We start from the raw sequence: 13,940 nt of genomic DNA on the forward strand, positions 1-13,940 counted from the left end.
CTGCACAAACCATCAGACAAAATAAGACAATCCTATCAGCGTGTTTCTCATAGCCAAGTAAAATGTCCTTTTACAGAAAACAGTTACTTCAGTGTGAAAATAGTTTGAAAGAGTCAAGAGCATTCACATGCGATGTGGCCAATGTACTGTAGTTTGAGAGTCTGACAGAGACAGGTGAAAACATTGCAGGTGAAAACATGCGCTGGCTGCTGTGAACAGCGAAGTTATTGAAAATATTTTTTCCAGGGTTCTGACAAGTAGAGCTTTGGAGTGAATCCGTTTATAAAACAGTACCTCATGCAAAGAGCATTCCCCATAATTGGATTTGAATGCTGCCCCCCCCAGTCCCCTCTGACTAATGTTATGTGTGCGCACATAAACACAGATTTTCCGGCCCACAAACCCAGGGAAAGCGAGGGAGGGAGCGGGTAACGCGGCGAGGTTGGCTGCTCGGCAGCAGCAGAAGTGCGGGGCTGTAAACCCTGTTTGTTCCGCTCCGGAGGCTTGTCGGGTTTCTCTGCGGCGCTCGGTTGGCGTGGGCACAGCTGGGGAGCGACGGCCGGTCGCCTGGCAGGCACCCTGTGAGTCGGAGCTCCGGTGACGCCTGGCCGAGCCAACACAGCTGGCACCCAGTACCCACACATCTGGTAACATGAATGAATGCCACACGCTCCCCTTCTACCGCTTTCCATTTCTCTCAGGCTCGTGTTCCTAATTTTCAATTTCTCCATTACTCAATTATCTTTCCCTCTTTTGTATTTTATTTTCATTCTCTCGCTCTCTATTCTCTGGCCCTCTCTCCCTCTCCCTGCCCAGTCAAAATGCAGTACCTTAGCCAGACACATTAGCTCAGCTAGCCTCTCCAGTCTGGTGGAGGGGAAAACAGAAGAGGAAAAGAGGGGAACCGAGGGAGGACAGGAAGTGAGCAGCTCTGTGTGTGTGTGTACTCAGTCATACAGTGTTGAGAAGAGAGCCAGAGGAGAGGAGGGAGAGTTGTGTGGACACAGGGAAGGAGTTGGAGGTTGATGCAGAGTTGTCTAGTTTAAACCAGTGGCCAGGGAACTGAACTGTGGTTAAACCTGGTGGTTAACGTACTATTTCCAAAAAAGAAGAATTTGTTTTTTAGAAGTGTCTCTACGGGGGCCAGTCTGCACCTGTCTGTCTGTTGCATTCCTAAGTAGAATATAAATAAAGAAGGATGAGTGTCTGTCTCATGGGTCGCTGACTAACATGCACAAATACATGCATACGAGAGATAAACGGACCGCTTCATGATTCAATTTAACGTCTGCATAACTGTTCAAGGTATTGTTATGAAAGCAGTATGTGGTAGGCTGATGATTTTAGTTACAACAGTTGCTGAGGTCAAATACAATGGCCACAATAATAAAAAAGTTTTTCAAATAGTTTCTCTTACTGCTATTAAACATCCTTCAGTTCAAATTGAACTCTCATTGGAGCTCCAGTAGCAGTAAGCAGGGTTTAGTTCTTCTCCACATGCTGTGCCTGTATGTACCCAAATGACCGCTAAACAGGCCTGGAGGGCAAGTCGGTGGGTTGGATTAGCAGAGCTGTGTAATGCCTGTGTAATCAACACCCCAAACCAGCCCAGCAACACACACACACACACACACACACACACACACACACACACACACACACACACACACACACACACACACACACGTCAGCCCTCCATTAAATCAAATCATCTGGTTCAGAAGCCCCAATTACGTTCCGGAACATCACTGTTCTGTTGTTTCTGCCTGGTGAAAAATAACCCTGGCCTGCTGATGCACACAGCGTGGCTACATCTGGCAGCTTGGTTATGTCTGGCTACGGCTAGAATGAGACGGAGCACTGCATAAGGAATAGGGGGTGATTTGAGATTTACCCCTAGACTCCTATGGGTCAACACTGTTGGTAAGATTCCAAAAGCGAGTTATATTTCTTAAAAATAAAATCAATAACAGGGAAATAATTAACCTAGCAGAAGCGACAAACTACATGAGGTTAGAGCAGTGTGTACCTGTGGTGAACTGTCCCTTCATCTTCTGGAAGACCGGGTCCTGAGCGGTGGCCTGGGCTCGGCGGGCGAGCGACTCGGACGCCGCGCTGGAGAACATGGTGGAAACGTTGGAGACGTTCTCCAGCCCCACGCCAAAAGTGCTCACCAGCTTCTTGACGAAGTTCAGCGTGTGCGGCGTGATCTTGGCGTCCGACACGGCGCCGCTCTTCTCGAACGCCACCGAGTAGCACTTAAACAGACCCTGCTGGAGCTGTCTCAGGACCTGAACGGGAAGGGGGGGGAAGAAGAGATTGATCATGAACATGTTTAATACACTGTGACCCTAAAAATGCCACCCATAAGCTCACCATACTCCCTTAATCCGCCAACCCTCCCTCCTTTTCCAATAGTTCCCCCCTACTGAAAACTCCTCTCCCCAGGCAGGTGCATCCAGGTCAGGTTGTTCCCATGGCATTCCTCTGTCCAGGTTTAACCAATGGAACGGACTGCAGCGCTGCGCCTTCTGTGAGCCCCTCGAGCGCAGACACTACTACCCCCCTCTCCCACGCAGCATGGCTAAAGCACTTTGCAGCACCGCCGAGTTGCATTTGGAAGCTTGTGTTATGTCAGCTCTCTCCCGGTTTATTGAAACCTTGACTGACATTTCTATAGGGGGGTAGGATATAGTGTTGTAGATGAGGGAGTGATTCCAGAAAGTGTTTTTAAAAAAAAGAGTTAATCCTCTGTGTAAATGTTGCGTTCACTGACAGTCATTTCCATTTTCTAATCTGCAAGCACGCTGTGTTGGAGGTTGGATGGAAAAGTCGCAGTTTAGCTTCATCATGTCAGAAACATGACAGAGCCCTTCCTTCAACAGGGCTTTAGACTACTCAGGTAGAGAGGAGCACCGGACTGAACAGATGTGCCTAATGTTAGTGGTGGAAAAGAGGATGACAGATGAGTGCCTGGGTGTGTAGGAGGACAGGAAGTGAGCAGCTCTGTGCGTGTGTGTGTACTCAGTCATACAGTGTTGAGAAGAGAGCCAGAGGAGAGGAGGGAGAGTTGTGTGGACACAGGGAAGGAGTTGGAGGTTGATGCAGAGTTGTCTAGTTTAAACCAGTGGCCAGGGAACTGAACTGTGGTTAAACCTGGCGGTTAACGTACTATTTCCAAAAAAGAAGAATTTGTTTAGAAATGTCTCTACGGGGGCCAGTCTGCACCTGTCTGTCTGTTGCATTTCTGAGTAGAATATAAATAAATACTCAGGAGGATGACGGATTCATGGGTCGCTGACTAACACAGTCCTCTAACACACACACACACACACACACACACACCCCCCCTCACCACCATCCCAGGTGACCAGGTGCCCCTGCCTCACCTCTTCGTGCCAGTTCTCTCTGAACCAGACCATCTGGTCCACAATGCCCTCCAGAGAGGAGAGCAGGGTGGGGTGCAGCTCTCTCTGCATGTGCATGATCCTGCTGCAGCGCCACATAGGGGCCGTGGCCCTGATGGGGCCCGGGTCTGACGCCGAGTGGGTCTGGGCCCCCACCGAACTGGGCTGCTGCTGGCCCGAGTCTAGAGAGGAGAGGAGGAAGAGGTGGGGAGAGAGAATAACGAGGTGTGAAGACAGTGGAGGCAGAATCGAGGGGTAGTGATGTGAGAAAGATGAGGAGAGAGAAGAGAAAAGGAGAGAGTGTAGATAAAATAAAAGGCGTTAGGAGACAAAAAGACATTGATGAGTTCTAAAATGCACTTCAAAGCCTGCAAAACAAAGTCATAGCTTTGTTTGATAAACACTTTCCTTTAAGAAGTCAGTGAGCTAGAACCCTCCTGTATCTACAAGGTGAATACATCAACACCCTACTCAACAGTAGCTCTGCTTTTAAACACAGTCATACCCTTCGTCTCCAAAAGGGGACATAACATCACCTTTAATGTTCAAACCATGGTGAAATCAGCACGCACACGACTTACCGCTCTTGTAGCGTTCCCTCTGCTCTATCTTGAGCGTCAGGTAGAGGGTGCGGATGGGGAAGTAGACTGCCTGGGGGTACACTCGTCCCACCTAGCAGACGGGGGGGGTCAGATTACCATTCAAAGAAGCAGCTACCCTCAGAGATCTCACTGCACACAGGAGAGGAGTGTACGCTGCAGAGAATCCCAAAGAATATCAAACATTGATACCCTGCAAGCAGCTCTGTAATGGAGATGGAGTTATGATATGAAACCCTGGAGGGTGTTTCAGGTTCCAACAACTCTGTGGCTAAATTTAGAGGGTTGCCTCGGCCTAGACTGCTAGAGACTGACCTAAGTTCAGCGGCATTCCATTAAATTTAGAGGGTTGCCTCGGCCTAGACTGCTAGAGACTGACCTAAGTTCAGCGGCATTCCATTAAATTTAGAGGGTTGCCTCGGCCTAGACTGCTAGAGACTGACCTAAGTTCAGCGGCATTACATTAAATTTAGAGGGTTGCCTAGACTGCTAGAGACTGACCTAAGTTCAGCGGCATTCCATTAAATTTAGAGGGTTGCCTCGGCCTAGACTGCTAGAGACTGACCTAAGTTCAGCGGCATTCCATTAAATTTAGAGGGTTGCCTCGGCCTAGACTGCTAGAGACTGACCTAAGTTCAGCGGCATTACATTAAATTTAGAGGGTTGCCTCGGCCTAGACTGCTAGAGACTGACCTAAGTTCAGCGGCATTCCATTTTTCCGCAAACTAAGTATAAACTCCATAATCTACATTTCTACAGACGTCATCAAGACGCCTCAGAAAACCAAACCCGATTTGACACAAACACTCCAGAGAATGAACAGGATGGATGTAAGAGTTTGACAGGTGGACGGCTATAGGTGTGAGCTCAGCACCTTTCGTTAGGTGGGAGATAGAACGGCGATCAACTCAACACACAGGAGTTATGCACAGTGACAGTGAGGCCTTGATGACAGAGACAACAAGGTGGTTGAGCCCAGACCACAGCTCCTCTCCGGCCCCATTAGACTGACACCCTACACCCCTGTTCCCCTACCCTGCTGACGGAGGAGTAACCTGTAGGTGTAAAGCGACACCTAGCTAACCCTGGCTCAGCCTCCCATTAACAGCACAGAGGAGCACAGAGGGAGGGCTATGCTGGGTGATGGAGAGGAGGATGGAGGGGGGGGTGGAGGGATTGATAGATAAGTGGCAGCTTAGCAGGGCATTAAAGATGAGGCAGAAGGAGAGAAAGGAGGAGGAGCGTAAGGAGAGATCAGGCTCTTAATGGGAGATGAAGGATGTTATATTTTGGAGGGGGATTAGACTGTTAACGCTGTGATTCATCTCTCCTCTACCCCTCAGGGTTAACCTTCATTAATATTTCACTGTCTGTTTTTAAAGCATCCCGCCGCGTGGCCGCCGCCCACAACACTAAATTATTCAGCGTCGCTAAGATAAAGGCTTCCATCCATTAAAAGGTGCTTTTCTGTTTTACAGTCAACCTTTTACCCTTCACTCATCATATGGTGAGGAGGAAGACAGACGGGCGACAAAATGCTTCACCCATCCATTCCCCAAATAACAAACTGCAAAAGCCTTTCATAAACCTCTCCATGATCTCTCCATTACCTTAATAGGTTACAAAAAGGTTGAGAAAGCCTGATTTAATAACTAAACAAACCATATTTATATCCCATTAAGCACATGTGGGCTTGACTGACTAGCCTTAGAATAGTGTGTTTCCACTTCACGTGAGAGCTTATCTTTAAATCTCTTGGCTCTCTCTTCTCCCACCCTCGCTGTCTCTCCTCTCCCATTTCCCGCTCTACTGGGTGGATAAGGGGTGTTTGATGTAGCCAAATGCTCTTTGAAGTTCCCACCTCTCAATTGCTCGGAAATAATACTCCATTAACGGAAGGCAAATTAGTCCCTTACTTTATTTGTCAGCTCTGTTCCTGCACTGCGGATGAGTTTGATATTAACTTAATATTCATTCCTTCAATAAATAATTGAAAAGGGCTCACTGGAGAAAGGGGAAGCCAATACATGAGAGGAATCTGAATGGTTAATTTGATAAATAGAATGTGCTGGAGAGAGGCCACTCTGGCACTGAGTGCTGTTCATCCATCTCGATTAGGCTGACGTGCCTGCACACTAATGCACACAGACACACCCCTGTCCACTCAGAGCTTACAGACGGACAGATGCAAGGCCAGATACAGACGGGGAAACATTTACATTTAGGAGAGGAGGATAGGAGGGCTGAGTGCTTGTAGTACAGAAAGGTCCTGTCCGTCCCTGGTACAGGAAAGTTGAGACAAATTAAAATGTATGAAGAGTGCCTTGGTGCTCCTTGTTTTTTATTGACCAATCAGCACCAATCTAATAAGACCTATAGAGCAGCAATGCTTCCCTTCCTTTTTTCTACTGTAGAATTCTAACGGGCTGCGCTGTAGACAGATGTGCTTATTCTATGGACGGGAGGTGGGTACAAGCATAGAATTACATATTAGAACTTCATTGAATAGGATCTCTGTGGGTACAGGTGTGCTGTAGGTACACAGGTTGACTGACGTACCTGGCTGATGAGGTTGAGCAGGGGTTTGCCCTCTGACCCCACCAGGCAGGTCAGGAGTTGTGGTATCCATGCCAACCACTGGATGGGCGGCACCCCGATGCAGTACTTGTCCACAGCATCCGCCAGGGTGTTCTTGTCATCAAAGCTCAGCAGCCACAGCACCTGGGAATGGGGGGGGGGGGGGGCAGGAGAGAGAACAGTGACACCGTTAGAGGGAGGTTGCTGGCGAGCTCAGGCAGTATGGACACAAATTACATCAACATTTCAAATGGTGACTAAAGGGCTTAATTGCCTGTAATATCGTCACCAGACCATCTCTGGAGCTCAGATCAGTGGCACACATGAACAGTGAGAGGGAGGTTGCTTTCCTGGCAAGCTCTAGCCGCTTTGAGAAGGGGAGGAGTGGGTCACAGAGCAGGTGAACTCCCTCCTGGGGGGGCTGTTGATGGAGACATTAACCCCCCCCCCCACCCCCTATCAGCCAGCCAGCTAGGCCACACAGCTTGTGTATAATTACTGATAATCACTGGACATCTCTGCTCATCCATCAGGCTCTAAACGCTGCCAGGACCAGAACCAATGTGTGTCCCAAACGGAAAGCTATTCCCTATATAGTGTACTACTTTTGAAAAGTAGTGCACTATATAAGGGAGCCATTTGGGACACAGCCCCAGTTACCGAGCCCCGGCCAGCCATCTCCTCTCTCCACACAATAGCAAGGGCAACAGACCCCCCCGCCCCATCTCTTTGTGTGAGAGTGCACTGTTTAATGTCCTCCCCCCAGAAACACCAGCCCAGAGGAAATGGAAGCTAATGGCCCTGATTATTTCTGTAAGAGCTGATTATAGTACTTGTGTGACGGCCAATATTCACAGCTAATACTGGAGAGGGAGAGACTTTTGTCCCGTTTCTCATTTTTACAACAGGTGAAAGAGTCAGGGGATCGTCATGTTAATGATGCCCTACTGCCCATTTAGTGTTTTCTACGCTGCTGTCCAATGTCCACCATCACACAAGATCCAATTACAGCATCTTACCTGGACATATTTCTACAACACAGAGCAGAAGATTCAGCACCCCCCCCTGCAATAGCTTTGCTGTAGGACTATTAGTTACAACTGTCCATCGCCGTTTCTGGTACCACAGTCAGCTAGGTCATGACCTCCAGAGAGCGCATCAAAGGATCAGAGTGTGTACTACTGATTGGTCTGGTCTGGTTGTTGGTGAGGGTCAGTCTAAGTATGGTAACAGGGGCTGGTTAGATTGGAGTGACAGGGGAGCCATTAATCTCTTAAAGAAAGTGGCGCAACCTCAAGTCACTGTAGAAAGACAAGGGGTGGCTGGGGGGGATTGGGGTGGCTGGTGAACTTGTATTCAGCCATTTTAGAGTGCAGTATGAGATTGACCCTCTAGAGCAGTGTTCCCCAACTGGCATACCAATATTACACCTTCCTAATATTGAGTTACACCTCCCCCCCCTTTATCTACACTGATTAAAGTGGATAAGTGACATTGATAAGGGATCATAGCTTCAACATGTATTCACCTGGTCAGTCTGTTATGGAAAGAGCAGGTTTCCTTAATGTTTTGTACACTCAGTGTGTGCATACACATATACATACATAGAACAAAAATAAACACAACATGTAAAGGGTAGGCAACACATCTTCCACCCTGATCCTCAACACAGGACCCCCTCAGAGGTGTGTGCTTAGTCCCCTCCTGTACTCCCTGTTTACCCACGACTGCGTGGCCAAGAAAGACTCCAACACCATCATTAAGTTTGTTGACGACAGACAACGATGGGACGGCCTATAGGGAGGTCAGAGACCTGGCCGTGTGGTGCCAGGACAACCACCTCTCCCTCAATGTGAGCAAGACAAAGGAGCTGATCGTGGACTACAGGAAAAGGAGGGCAGAACACGCCCCCATTCACATCGACGGGGCTGTAGTGGGTCGAGAGCTTCAAGTTCCTTGGTGTCCACCTCATCAACAAACTATCATGGTCCAAACACAAGACAGTTGTGAAGAGGGCACGGCAATGCCTATTCCCCCTCAGGAGACAGAACGTGGCATGGGCATCCTCAAAAAAGTTCTACAGCTCCACCACCGAGAGCATCCTGACCGGTTGCATCACCACCCGGTATAGCAACTGCTCAGCATCCCATCATAACACACTACAGAGGGTAGTGCGTAGGGCCCAGTACATCACTGGGGCCAAGCTTCCTGCCAGCTATAATAGGCCACATGGTGGCGGTGGGGTTATGGCATGTGCAGGCATAAGCTACGGATAACAAACACAATTGCATTTTTTCTATGGCAATTTGAATGCACAGAGATACCGTGATGAGATCGTGAGGCCCATTGTCGTGCCATTCATCCGCCGCCATCACCTCATGTTTCAGCATTATAATGCATGGCTCCACGTTGCAAGGATCTGTACACAATTCCTGGGAGCTGTAAATGTCCCAGTTCTTCCACGGCCTGCATACTCAGACATGTCACCTATTGAGCATGTTTGGGATGCTCTGGATCGACGTATATGACATGTTCCAGTTCCCACCAATATCCAGCAACATCGCACAGCCATTGAAGAGGAGTGGGACAACATTCCAAAATCAACAGCCTGTTCAACTCTATGTAAAGGAAGTATGTCACACGGCATGAGGTAAATGGTGTTCACAGCAGATACTGCCTGGTTTTCTGATCCACGCCACACTTTAGTTTTTTTAAGGCATCTGTGATCATTCCCAGTCATGTGAAATCCATAGATTAGGGCCTAATGAATTCATTTCAAATGACTGACTTCTGAATATTAAAATTGTTGCATGTTGGGGGGCAAATCAGCTCGAAGTTCCAAAATATTCCCACGCATAATAAAGAGATATGTGATCATACATAAATGTATGCAAGGTCTGAAATTATGCCGTTTTAGTCAAATATTATCTGTTTCGGCTTCCGGCAGTCAATTTGCAGTCTACAAATTATTTGTAGATATGTTCCGGGCCCCCCGACCATCCACTCAAGAAAATAAATCTTCCTCAGACTGAATCTAGTTGATAATCCCTTCCCTAGAGAAAAGGAGACTATAGTAGTGATTGGTGGTGAAGAATAGATGGTGTTTCTTTGACACAGGTGCGCCACGCAAACAATCAAAAAGAGAAAGTGCTTTCTCTAAATACTCCATTTCGAGAACCTAGTTACAGCCCGGTGGAGTCTAAATTATGTCTAAATGAAAATAACTCTACACACTGAAAACCATTTGTGGGTTTAACTTCACAAGTGCTTTCCTGTTCATCCGTGTGAGAGACCTTCACAGGTGAAGTTGCAAGGCAAGCAAATAAACGTACCTCTAGCCTTGTGATCCATAATATTAGCAGTTGCTTACACCGAATGATGACATGCTAGAGCCATGTCCTTCACAGAAGCTGGAAAGTTATTAGTAGCTGTTCCTCGTGAGGCATAGAACTCCAGCTCATCTATATGTGCTTGGATCACACAAGCAGAACTCCATCTAACCCACCTTGGCGAGGTACTTGCGTGACTTGCTCTCGTTCTGATGTCGGCAGGCGTGCAAGTAACAGGTGAGGGCGGAGACACCCAGGTGCAGCTGGCGCTCCTTAACGAAGATGTTCTCCAGGTAGTCCCCCCACATGGCCCAGGCCTTCACCAGGACATCATGCATCTGGACCGCTGCCGAGAACGCCTTGTTGGCCTCCTCTGACCTGGAGAGGGGGAGTAATGAAGAGAGAGTAAGGGAGAAGGGATGATAGAGGAGAAAGAGAGGGGGAAATGGGAAGATGGGGATATGGAGAGGAAGAGAGGAAGAGAGAATAGAGGGGATGAAGGATGGAGAGAAATGGAGATTGGGAAAGGGTAGAGCACGGCAGAGAGCGAGGATAGCGTTAAAATGATATTTGGAATATGTACATCAATAGCCATCATTTTTAAACTTCCCCACATCGACAAGGCTCTCCTCCCATTATTACGGCTAGTGTTAGAAAGTAGCATGACTATGTCAGTGAAGGTCTAGAGCGTTTAATGTTGTGGAGTACGTCAGAGCCAGCCTCACAGTATTACACAGAGCTGATCAATGAGCTTTAATAACAGTGACATTGCAGCTTAACAGCATCGCAACATTTCACCAACGTCACAAAGCAGGTAATGGCTCTGTATACTGGAATAAACTTCAACCCAGAAGAGGATTCTTGATCCTGCTTTCAGAATCTGGAACTCACGGCTCAAGTGTTGAGCTCAAGTTAATGGCTTAAAATACCAAGAAGAGTGAGGGAGACAGACAGGGTGGAACCTGGCAGAGACCTATGTTTGAATGTTGTTTATGCTGATGGTGAAAAATATGTACAGCCATCAACCGCTTTCAATGCATCCTCGTCCCCCCTAAAGCATAAAACATTTGAATCATTTTACAACCAATTCAGGACTTGATTAAGGAATAAGGGGCAAGGCAACCCATAAAAAATAAACATCTGCCCCTCAGTCAAAATAAAAACACTTGTCTGTAAACAAAACAAGAGCTCAACAGGACTTAGTCAAACAACCTTTCCCCCACCATTTTGGGAGAGGTTTCAAACAGAGAGGAGTAAGCACACCTACTTTAAAATGGCTCACGGGCCAATCAATTACAAAGGGTTACTATAACAACCTATTTGGCATTGTGATAAAGGAACATGGAGGCTGATTGCTGTGGGAGTCTAAGCCAGGCCCCTCCAGACATACTTTATGTGCTCGTCACATTGGCCGTGTCAAAGTACATAAACAGTTTCTCCTCAGCGGGAGTGGAGTAGAGGGGGAGAAACGCCCAGAGTGTCAAGTCATATAGAGATACAACACTTAACTGTACGCCCCAACAGTCTACCCCAGGTCCAAACCCCAGGCCCAAAGCTGTTCATACTCCTGCGGAGTGAGTGTGTGTTCGTAATGACTGTACGCCCCAACAGTCTACCCCAGGTCCAAACCCCAGGCCCAAAGCTGTTCATACTCCTGCGGAGTGAGTGTGTGTTCGTAATGACTGTGTTAGGTCCCTACTGCTGAGGTTAGGCTAAGTTCTGCTGATACCAGAGATTCCAGTAAATTGCCAGCGAGTTAATTATTCGGGCGCGGATATTTAATAAGCTATCCCCCATTTTTATTTCACCCCCGCGGGGAGCCGTCATCATGTCAAGGCTGATGAGGAGAGTGGGCACTGAAGGGTGAGGGGAAAAGAGGGTTGTGTGTGGGTGTGTGATTTGGGAAGGGCATAGAGGGTTGTGTGTGTGCGTGCATGTTTATTTGTGTGTGTGATTGGGGAAGGGTGTTTGCTCTGCAGTGTGTTTGCTCTGCAGGCACCCCCTGCAGTGAGAACGTAGTGTAGACACAGGCGTGTGTGTGTTTGCTCTGCAGGCACCCCCTGCAGTGAGAACGTAGTGTAGACACAGGCGTGTGTGTGTTTGCTCTGCAGGCACCCCCTGCAGTGAGAACGTAGTGTAGACACAGGCGTGTGTGTGTTTGCTCTGCAGGCACCCCCTGCAGTGAGAACGTAGTGTAGACACAGGTGTGTGTTGATGACACGGGTAGAAATAAGAGTCTGAGATTAGAACCTGAGTCCATCACCAAGTCAACCTGAAGAGCTCATACTCAGACACTCCTACTCAGACACTCCTACTCAGACACTCCTACTCAGACACTCCTACTCAGACACTCCTACTCAGACACTCCTACTCAGACACTCCTACTCAGCCATCACTTGTAAGTGTCTCGATGAGTACATACTTGTTGATCTGAGCCAGGAACATGCCTTTGAGAGCGTAGAACTCAGCTGTCATCTCCTTGGTGAAGTACTTCAGGTTGGTCGACTCTATCACCTCCAGACCCTGCAGGGGAAGATGAAAACAACTTTGTTCACCAAATATACTCAGTCACTATTTAGAAAGAGAATTTCAGTAAGTGTTCTCTCATCATTTAAGATCATGTATTTAAAAAGGCATTGAAGTGAAGTCTTCAACGGGGGGGAAAAACTTCAGACGGGAACATTTATCAGATAAAAAAAGGTCGTATCATCATCACTAAAAAAATACTTCATGTAATACTATATTCCATTCAGCAGATGCTTTTATCCAAAGCGACTTAGTCATGCACACATGTACAAACATGTGGTCCCGGGGATTGAACCCTCTACGCCGGCGTCATGCTCTACCAACTGAGCTACAAATGATGACTTCCTCACCTGCATACACTCGTTCTTGCCCATGACCCCAGCCAGCTGCAGGTAACATTTGACCTGCTGGCGGATCTTCTGGAAGCAGTCTATGATGGGCACCGTGGGGATGGTGTGGATACGACTCAGGATGTCCAGAGACACGTTCACAAGACCCTGAGGGGAAACACACACAGGTTAACATCATAACATTAAAAATAGTAATAACATTATAATACAGTGCCTTCAGTAAGTATTGACACCCCTTGACTTTATCCAGTGTTACTAAGTGGGATTAAAAATCTATTTAATTGTCATTTTTGGTCATCGATCTACACAAAATACTCCAGTGTCAAAGTGGAAGGAAATGTTGAATATTGATTAGATAGGTATTCAACCCCAATACATGTCAGAATCACCTTTGGCAGCAATTACAGCTGTGAGTCTTTCTGGGTAAGTCTAAGAGCTTTGCACACCTGGATTGTATAATATTTGCACATTATTCTCTCTTTTAAAACTCTTCAAGCTCTCAAGTTGGTTATTGATCATTGCTAGACAGCCATTTTCAAGTCTTGTCATATATTGTCAAGTTGATTTAAGTCAACTGTAACTAGGCCACTCAGGAACAGTCAATGTCATCTTGGTTTATGTTATTGTCCTGCTGAAAGGTGAATTTGTCTCCCAGTGTTTGTTGGAAAGCAGACCAGGTTTTCCTCTGGGATTTTGGCTGTATTCCATTTCTTTTTATCCTAAAAACTCCTTTCAAACAAGCCTAAAAATATGAATAGTGGTACTCAGTGAAGTGTTGCATTGGATTTGCCTCAAACAATGCTTTGTATTCAGCATAAAAAGTATGCAGTAGTACTTACGTGCCTTACGTACAGGATGCATGTTTTGAAATATTTTTTATTCTATACAGGCTTCCTTTTCACTCTGTCATTTAAGTTAGTATTGTGGAGTAACTACAATGTTGATCCTTCCTCAGTTCACATCACAGCCATTGTAATATTTTTAAAAATCACCATTGGACTCGTAGTTTTCTTCCTATCCGGCAACGGAGTTTGGAAAGATGCCTTTATCTTTGTAGTGACTGGGTGTGATACACCATCTAAAGCCTGACTATTAACTTCACCATGCTCCAAGGGAAATTCAAATGTCTTTATTTTTTACATATTTACCAAT

The 13,940-nt window shown here is 47.0% G+C and overlaps 1 protein-coding gene across 6 annotated transcripts in view; it reads right to left on the reverse strand.

The window, feature by feature from the left end:
- Positions 1 to 13,940, reverse strand: part of trrap (transformation/transcription domain-associated protein) — an 89,755-nt gene that overhangs the window by 16,434 nt on the left and 59,381 nt on the right. For all 6 annotated transcript variants that reach the window (XM_082970503.1, XM_082970501.1, XM_045710319.2 and 3 more), the window contains 7 exons: positions 12,789 to 12,935; positions 12,335 to 12,435; positions 10,089 to 10,290; positions 6,566 to 6,727; positions 3,989 to 4,079; positions 3,390 to 3,589; positions 2,030 to 2,291 (listed from right to left, as the gene is read on the reverse strand). In XM_082970503.1, the coding sequence (XP_082826629.1) occupies positions 2,030 to 2,291; positions 3,390 to 3,589; positions 3,989 to 4,079; positions 6,566 to 6,727; positions 10,089 to 10,290; positions 12,335 to 12,435; positions 12,789 to 12,935 (1,165 nt within the window). The remainder of the gene's footprint in view (positions 1 to 2,029; positions 2,292 to 3,389; positions 3,590 to 3,988; positions 4,080 to 6,565; positions 6,728 to 10,088; positions 10,291 to 12,334; positions 12,436 to 12,788; positions 12,936 to 13,940) is intronic.

This window comes from Salmo salar, chromosome 28 (assembly GCF_965601325.2).
Source record: "Salmo salar chromosome 28, fSalSal1, whole genome shotgun sequence".
In the NCBI taxonomy this organism is placed as follows: domain Eukaryota; kingdom Metazoa; phylum Chordata; class Actinopteri; order Salmoniformes; family Salmonidae; genus Salmo; species Salmo salar.